This window comes from Triticum aestivum, chromosome 3D (genome assembly GCF_018294505.1).
Source record: "Triticum aestivum cultivar Chinese Spring chromosome 3D, IWGSC CS RefSeq v2.1, whole genome shotgun sequence".
NCBI classification, from domain to species: Eukaryota; Viridiplantae; Streptophyta; class Magnoliopsida; order Poales; family Poaceae; genus Triticum; species Triticum aestivum.
This window is the reverse complement of record NC_057802.1, coordinates 387,824,785-387,833,061: the sequence shown is the minus strand read 5'-3', so window position 1 is coordinate 387,833,061 and position 8,277 is coordinate 387,824,785. Positions and strand designations below refer to the sequence as shown.

Below are 8,277 nucleotides of genomic sequence, written 5' to 3'. Positions count from 1 at the left end.
GATGACGGGCGTTGGTGTGAAGTTCAGAGGATTCTTCGGTCTTGATTGTAATCTTTTTCCTTGTCTGATGTTTCTTTGTGCGAAGCCTAGTGTTTTGATGGTTTTTTAGTTTTGTCAGGTTGATGTGTATATGCGTATATGTACAACTTTTTTTCATGGCAATTGGTGTCTCATTATATCCGAGCCAGGCAAGGAAGCATGGTGGTTAATCAAATGAGCCCAAAGTTAGACCAGCCCACGATGCAGCCGACCTGACACGACCACGACGACGGCAGCAACGGAGAACGCGTCCGCACCGGCCAACACCACCGCGGCTCGGCTCGCTGCACCACCTTCCTCTTTCTTCCCGCCCTCGCCTCCGTCCCAGTCCCACCACGCCGTGATTCCAGCGCCGACCAGACCACCTACACAAAACCCTAGCCAGTCCCCTCCCCACCCCTTCCCTCCAGCCCGTCCCGACCTCGCATGCTCGCACCCCTCTTCTCCCGAAACCCCAGCCTCCTCTTCCTCCCCGCCGTCGTCCGCATCGCCCGCGGAGCAATGTCGGCCTCGCCGGCCGCCAAGGCGACCGTCTCCGTCGAGTACGCCAAGTCCGGCCGCTCATCCTGCAAGGGCTGCAGCGCCGCCATCGCCAAGGGCGCGCTCCGCCTCGGCGCCTCCGCGCGCGACCCTCGGGGCTACGACAGCACCAAGTGGTACCACGTCGCCTGCTTCCCCGCCTCCTCGCACCCGCTTGGCCCCGTCGAGGAGGTCCAGGGGTTCGACTCCATTAAGGTTTGGGTTGTTTTTTTGTTCCGTTCGTATTTCGATCTGTTTTGTTTTGTGCTTTGAGGCTAAACTCCCGGTATTTTGGGGGTTGTGCAGGATGACGATCGCGAGGAGCTGCGAGAGCTTGAGAAGGTAGCACATTCCTCACCTGTTGAAATATGCCTGTTCTGTTAGTGGTCTTCCATCCAGTCCTGCGCTGAATATTTCTGCCTATTGGATGGCAATTTTGAGTAATGTAGAATTATGTTGCTAAATCATAAGGTGGAACATTTGGGTAGCTTTCTATATAATCAATTTTTTTATGAGCAAAGGAATAAGAGATTTGATTTGTTCCCCCATTCAATATAGTTTTGCTTCATAAAAATATGAACTATTCCATGAACTCGAGAAATCTACTATTTTCAGAATAATAAGAGCGACCAGACTGCAGTCAGTCCATTGGAAGTACCAAGTCCGAAGAAAGCAAAGGTTTCGCCTAAAGCAGAGGTGGCAGAAAAAGGAAGTGTGTCTGTTGAATACGCCAAATCCGCCCGTTCCACCTGCAAGGCCTGCAATGCAAGCATCGCCAAGGGCGCTCTTCGCATTGGCGTCTCAGCCCATGACCCCCGTGGCTTCGACAGCACCAAGTGGTACCATGTCGCCTGCTTCCCCGCCTCCTCGCACCTGCTTGGCCCCGTCGAGGAGGTCCAGGGGTTCGACTCCATTAAGGTTTGGGTCTTTTTTTTTGTTCCATTCGGTTTTCGATCTGTTCTGTTTTGTGCTTGGAGGCTAAACTCAAGGTATTTTTGGGGTTGTGCAGGATGACGATCGCGAGGAGCTGCAAGAGCTCGAGAAGGTAGCACATTCCTCACCTGTTGAAAATGCCTGTTCTATTAGTGGTCTTCCCGCCACTCCTGCGCTGAATATTTCTGCCTATTGGATGGCAATTTTGAGTAATGTAAAATTATGTTGCTAAGGCCTCCTTCGGTTCATAGGAATATTGTAGGAATTGCAAAGGATAGGAACTTTGTAGAAAAAATTCCCGTGGAGCCCTTTGGTTTGTAGGAATGGATTCCTATTCCTATGTAGGATAGGTATCAATCCTTCACATTTCAAAGGAAAAAAAACATTGGACTAGACTCAATGGAAAAATTCCTATCCTATGCATCAAATGACATCTCTTTCTCTATGGGATTTGAGATGCATGTCATCTCACTTCCTATGATTTTCCTATTCCTATACTATTCCTATCCTATGAACCAAAGGAGGCCTAAATCATAAGGTGGAACGTTCGGGGTACCTTTCTATATAATCGATTTTTTATGAGCAAAGGAATAAGAGATTTGACTTGTGCCTCCACAGAATGTAGTTTTGCTTCATAAAAATATGAACTGTTCCATGAACTTGAGAAATCTACTCTTTTCAGAATAATAAGAGAGACCAGACTGCAGTCAGTCCATTGGAAGTACCAAGTCCGAAGAAAGCAAAGGTTTTGCCTAAAGCAGAGGTGGCAGAAAAAGGAAGTGTCTCTGTTGAATACGCCAAGTCCGCCCGTTCCACCTGCAAGGCCTGCAATGCAAGCATCACCAAGGGCGCTCTTCGCATTGGCGTCTCAGCCCATGACCCCCGTGGCTTCGACAGCACCAAGTGGTACCATGTCGCCTGCTTTCCCACCTCGTCGCATCCGCTAGGCCGTGTTGAGAAGCTCAAGGGGTTTGACTCCATTAAGGTTTGTGCTCTGGGAGGCTTCATTTCATTGTTATTTAGTTCTGTTTTTGTATTTTTCGTTGGTGGCTAAACTGTTACTTTTGGCCTCCAGGATGACGATCGTGAGGAGTTACGGGAGCTAGAGAAGGTAACACATTCCCCACTTGCTGAAATGCCTACGCTGCTGTATGATGAATATTTCTGAGTACTCCCTCTGTAAATTAATATAAGAGCGTTTAGATCACTAAAATAGTGATCTAAATGCTCTTATATTAGTTTACGGAGGGAGTACTAAATACTACCATATTTTGCAATAGTTTTGTAGAAGTATGTGCATGTCCATAAAATTTACCCATTTTCAGAATAAAAAGGGAGACCAGGCTGCAGTCGGTCCAGTGGAACTATCAAGTCCGAACAAAGGAAATTCCCATATATCTTTACCTGAAGTGGAGGTGGCTGAAAAGGCAAGTGTATTTTATGACGCCCAATATTTACTGTGGATTGTTTTCTGGGCTTTATTCTAATGAAGTTTGGATGTCAATTGTTTGAAATTTGTGGATTTGATGGGATGTGAACAGGAGATAACAGTTGGCCACTCATAGATCTAGTTTAAACAAAGTGGTATTGTTACTACATGATATTTCTGCACATTAGTAATTGGCGCACTTTTGATCATTGTTTGTCTCTGTGACATGTCATGTCTTACATCACAGTTTGTTTAGTTTGGAATGCTTAGTTTGATTCACCATGTGTAAAGGTAAAGTGACTTGCCTACTTTCAAATCCCTCTCCTTTTGCATCGTAGTATTTAGAGGCATCAATCATTTGACGTTTATAGTTCTAAGTTTCGCTTGAAGCTTCCTTACTAAGGTTGGATAAGCTCCATGAATAAGCCAGAGATAGTATCAGATGTTAGCCTATTATAACTTGCACCTCGCCACATTCTATGTTCTTTACCAAGGTGGTGAATGCTGATCCTTTTATTTTGAGAGTCCATCCTAAGAAATGACTAGTACACATCTTTGTATCTTACACGTTTTCTAAAAAAATCCTACTACACTAAATCAATTAAATAACCAAGGCTGTGAAGTGGGGTAATGTTGACAGGACAACTGAGTCACTTTTTTTGAGCGAAAAAGGTTTATACTGTTGCCACCTCCTTACTCTTTGTTTTCTTAACTTCACCTTGGAGCTCAGCTGCATGGTTATTTATTTGATTTATAATGCTGGTTTTGTTTTCCATAACAGTCATCTCCAGGGAACAAAACAGTTGGTACAGCGATACCCTTTTCGCCTTCTGATATCAAGAAAACATACAAGGTAGTCTTGTAATTCCTAGCTAATCTTACTCAGGTGTTTCTCTCTCTTTGGTTGTTGATAAACATTTTATTGTACTGAGTTACTACATGCACACCTTATTGTCTGTTGATGCAGGATGCTACCCTTCCCACTCATTGGAAGGCTTTTGATACCGTTATTTTCCGTGAGCAGGTGTGTTGAGGAAAAAAAAGAAAGTAACAGCTCTCAAGAATTATTTTATCCTTAAACAGTCAATATCACTCTACTACTTTTGGTTACATACCGTCTTGTAAAATTGTCAGAAAGTAACTTTGTGCAATTCTAATGTTCAGGATGATGGCCTTCATGCTTCAGCCAAGATTGCTGCGTTTGATTTCGACGGGTGCCTCGCCAAAACCTCAGTGAAGATGTATTATATTATATAATTTCCCTTCTTAAAATATGTTATGTTTGATAAGAGTGTTCTACATGCTTGTTCTGTGAATGTGGTATCAAATATTCATCGTTTTATAATGAAGACACATTTTAATTGATTTGCTACAGAAAAGATTTGTGTTACAGTTCAGTTCTATGGGCAATGTTTGTCTGGTTGGGCAATCTCATATAATGTCATCTATCTGTAAGTTATGGACTAATGTGTCCTACATCTTGTCATAACTGGAAGTGCAGAATGGTATGTCTGTTAAAATCCAAAATGCTTCTTATTTAAATGTGAAAAATTGATTAAAAAAGTTTAGTCCATGCATGCATGACGTCGGCTCTCTACATAGGGCGCTCATTACCACATGTTCCTGAAGAACATGTATAGTATGATACACTAATCTTAAAGAATCTTAAACTGTAGGAAATCACAACTTTATCATTCATCACCGCCCCTGTCTTGGTGTTCTTGACCTAAGTGGTTTCCTTTTTCACAACCGTCCATTTCAAGTAACCTTCTCTTGAGAAAAATACTTGGTACCTAGATCTACTAGAGTTCGAGTTGTGAAAAAAAATGCTTACCTGATGGTCTTGAGTACAACCGTTAGGTGCTGGCTTGTGCGATGTGATCTCCGGAGACTGACTTTTTATAAATGGAGTTTCTGATTTGAATGCTTCTCTTATATGAGCTGTTACACTAGGGAGACAGTTGATAACTTTTGACCTACTGCAAATGTAGCATTGGTGCAGACAAGTGGTCTTTACAGCATAAATCAATTCCTGACAAGTTGCAAAGCCTGTACAATGATGGCTACAAGTTGGTTAGTTTCTTTCTTATTTTGATTCCATCACTTTACTCTTCTTCTGTATCTGTGTACTCCATTTCAAGATAAGTATACACATGGCATGTTAATACAAAATCATGTTGTATGGTGTTGGCAGGTCATATTCACCAATGAGTCAAACATTGAGCGCTGGAAGAATAAGCGGCAGAGAGCTGTTGACTCAAAAGTTGGACGCCTTGACAACTTTATTGAGTGTGTTAAAGTCCCTATTCAGGTATTCTGCTAACCTATCTTCTTTTCTCTAATATTTGTGTTAAAATGTGTCTCTTATGTTTCTGACCGATCCTTTGACATAATAAATAATAATAATAAGAGCTGTAGCTTATTGTGCTTGTGTTTTCCTGCAGGTTTTCATTGCGTGTGGTACAGGGAAAGGAAAAGGCACACCGGATGATCTGTTTCGCAAACCAAATTCAGGAATGTGGTGGTTGATGGCAGAGCATTTCAATTCTGGAATTGCCATCGACATGGACCAGTAATCATTCTATTTCCGATTTTTTTCCAGAGTCACCATTTTGAATTGATTTATTTCATAGGGCGTAAGCTTAAACATTTAATTTTGAATGTAATTTTGTTATCTCTGTTCATATGTGGTTGTTGGACAAGCAGCTGACATGCACACGGTTCATTTTCTTTGTTTCTGTGAGCTGCATGTGTCGCTTAGCCATGGTTTCATTCAGGACAATTGCTTCTTGGAGCCATGCCCCTGTTGCTAACTTGCTTATATATCAACCACACTCACAAGACTGTCCTTGTGATCTACATGAAAGTACTGTTTAGTACGTGTAAGATTCACCACATATCCTATGTTTAGGGCTTTAGGCTGAGTGATCAGCACATGAAGCTCCATTATAGCACCCGAGGTTCTGAGTTTGCTGCTAAATCCACACAAAGAATAGGGCCTCAGCTTAAACATGAGTTATGCTGTTATGCAAACTAGTATTGCCCACCTTGTTCTTATAGTGCAAGTCTCTGAGTCTGTTCAGTATGTTGCTGCAAGAATTCAGGCCACACCTTTTTCTCCTTAGGATTTGGTCATGCTACATGCTCTCCTTCTGAAATTTCCCGTGCCTTTTCAGATCTTTCTATGTTGGTGATGCTGCTGGGAGAGAGAATGATCATAGTGACGCAGATATAGAATTCGCTAAGGTATGGTGAAAAAACCTCTACCCTTGAGCTACAATGCACTACCATTTCTTCAGTTGAGTTCAAACATTCAGCAACTTGAAATGCCCCTCACACTTTTACTTGTCATTTATAGAAATGCCAATGAACTGGGTTTAGAAGCATACTCCCTCTGTTCCTAAATATAAGTCTTTTTAGAGATTACACTATGGACTACATACGGAGCAAAATGAGTGAATTTACACTCTAAAATATGTCTACATACATCCGTATGTGGTTTGTAGTGGAATATCTAAAAAGACTTATATTTAGGAACGGAGGGAGTATTTTTTATTTAGAAACTGAGACTTGATCACACCGTACATCAGCATTTAAACTTGTAACTATCTATTTGAAAGTTATTCTTTTAGCTATGCAATCAATTAAGGAGACACAGTTCAAAAAGCGACAGATAACAGTTAGATAGGGGATACTCCCCCTGTAAACAAATATAAGACGTTTTGGATCACTCAGAGGGAGTAGATCTTAAAGCTTGTAATAGGTACCATCAGATCAAGCACGATTATTTCATCTGGAGTTTGGAAAGCTAGCCTTAGAACCCTTAGTTATAACCAGGATTTTTCAGCCATCTTTCTGTGTTAGGAGAACTTGTTAATTGGATATTCGTAAGCCGAGCTCTGAATGATTTACTCTGTAATTTGATAAGACCATGTGAATAAACTATTTAAGCATCCTTTCACGATAGTAAGAAGCCCATCATAACGAACTTAAGTGTGCTCAGAATTTTCCCGGCATGGCTCTGGGAGCAGGTGCAGATTGAAGTAGTTTTAGAATTGCCTTTCCTTTAGGTTACCTGTTCTAGTTCTAGTTCCATTATCATTTTGACTTCTTCATGCGGTATTGTCCTTGTATGGGTATAAGACCCTACTTGCTAGCTGAGGCAACATATCAGAATGATACAATAAAGTCCAAGATACCCTTTTCCAAATCCCTGTTATTGGTAAGTTTGCCATTTTTTTGCTAATCACTGATGAAATAGACTATAGTTGAACTTGAAGCTAGTTTAAAGAATGCTGGTTCCATCTAAAATAATTTAGTATGCGAAAATAATTCCATTTTTTCCTCTGGAAAGCTGGATTATCTCATCTCATATATAATCCCCCACCCATGTACCTTGTCTGCATTTCCTATGTTATTTGTTCCACCAAAAGCTTTTTATTTTTTGAATGTTTTTGTTCGCTATGCTACTTCATGGTTAGTAATTAACTGTCGAAGCTTTAATTGGCTCTATATTGTTTGCCTTCCCATTTCTGACGTTCTGTTGTATTTTCCATTATAGGCCATCGGTCTGAAGTTTCACGTTCCTGAAGAATTCTTCGGTCCCTAGGCTTCCACTGTGAGCAGCTATGTTAGGTGGTGAATAAGATGGTTTACTAATTGCCTCGTAGGTCGGTGTCGCATGTTTGGAACCTAAGAATGCCGCAGTCATTCTGACGTTGCAAGATCGCTGTTTAAACTTGCCGTAGTCCTTCGCCGTAGTATCATGCCTGTTCGGTTAGGATCGACTTGAATCAATGTACTGGGGCGGGGAACTGTTGGGATCTGAGTCAATACCATACTGGGACTCGTCGATCACTGATTTCTGTCGCCCATTTGACTCGTATGATTGTACCAGTGTCAAATGCGGGTTCACGTCCGCGTACCTCGTGTCCCAAAAGGCAAAAGACCGTTTTTATCTCCCTGGTGGCATCTAAAGTTAAGTAAGAGACGCTGGTTCTTTTCTCTAGTTCTCTAAGCTTCACTAGCGGGAACAAAATGACAGGAAACAACCGTACGTCTGGGAGTCCTATAAATTCAAACCCGGAATTCTCAGAAACCCAAAGTCCAAGCTCTGAAACAATGCCGGAATATGTTCGTGCTGCTGTTCATCCAATACTTGTTCTCTATGATTATTCACATGTGAGAAACAAATCCAAGAGAAGCCCCTGTGTTAAATTCACACGGTTATATACAGATTTGACACTGCAGCCCGCACTCTGCAGAATGCACAGCCTGAGAATAATTAGGCTTAGCGCATCACAAAATAAACTTCCACTTGCATTACTGCCGACAACCAATGATTCCTTGGGGATTAA

The 8,277-nt window shown here is 41.9% G+C and overlaps 1 protein-coding gene across 1 annotated transcript; it reads left to right on the top strand.

Annotated features, from left to right (window-relative positions):
- Positions 1 to 228: 228 nt before the first annotated feature.
- On the top strand, positions 229 to 7,838 carry LOC123079089 (polynucleotide 3'-phosphatase ZDP). Its single transcript, XM_044501765.1, has 15 exons — positions 229 to 774; positions 865 to 900; positions 1,174 to 1,476; positions 1,568 to 1,603; positions 2,174 to 2,476; positions 2,567 to 2,602; positions 2,817 to 2,918; positions 3,702 to 3,773; positions 3,888 to 3,944; positions 4,085 to 4,161; positions 4,912 to 4,993; positions 5,115 to 5,231; positions 5,365 to 5,492; positions 6,097 to 6,166; positions 7,482 to 7,838. Exons 1-15 carry the CDS (start codon positions 466 to 468, stop codon positions 7,527 to 7,529), a joined length of 1,776 nt encoding a protein of 591 aa, XP_044357700.1. The 5' UTR covers positions 229 to 465; the 3' UTR covers positions 7,530 to 7,838.
- Positions 7,839 to 8,277: the final 439 nt, after the last annotated feature.

Excerpts from the sequence above, each read along its gene's own strand:
- LOC123079089 (XM_044501765.1), top strand. The coding sequence starts at position 466 with ATGCTCGCACCCCTCTTCTCCCGAAACCCCAGCCTCCTCTTCCTCCCC. Across the intron at positions 2,477-2,566 it reads AGGGGTTTGACTCCATTAAG|GATGACGATCGTGAGGAGTT; the intron begins GTTTGTGCTCTG and ends TTTGGCCTCCAG. Across the intron at positions 3,774-3,887 it reads ATATCAAGAAAACATACAAG|GATGCTACCCTTCCCACTCA; the intron begins GTAGTCTTGTAA and ends CTGTTGATGCAG.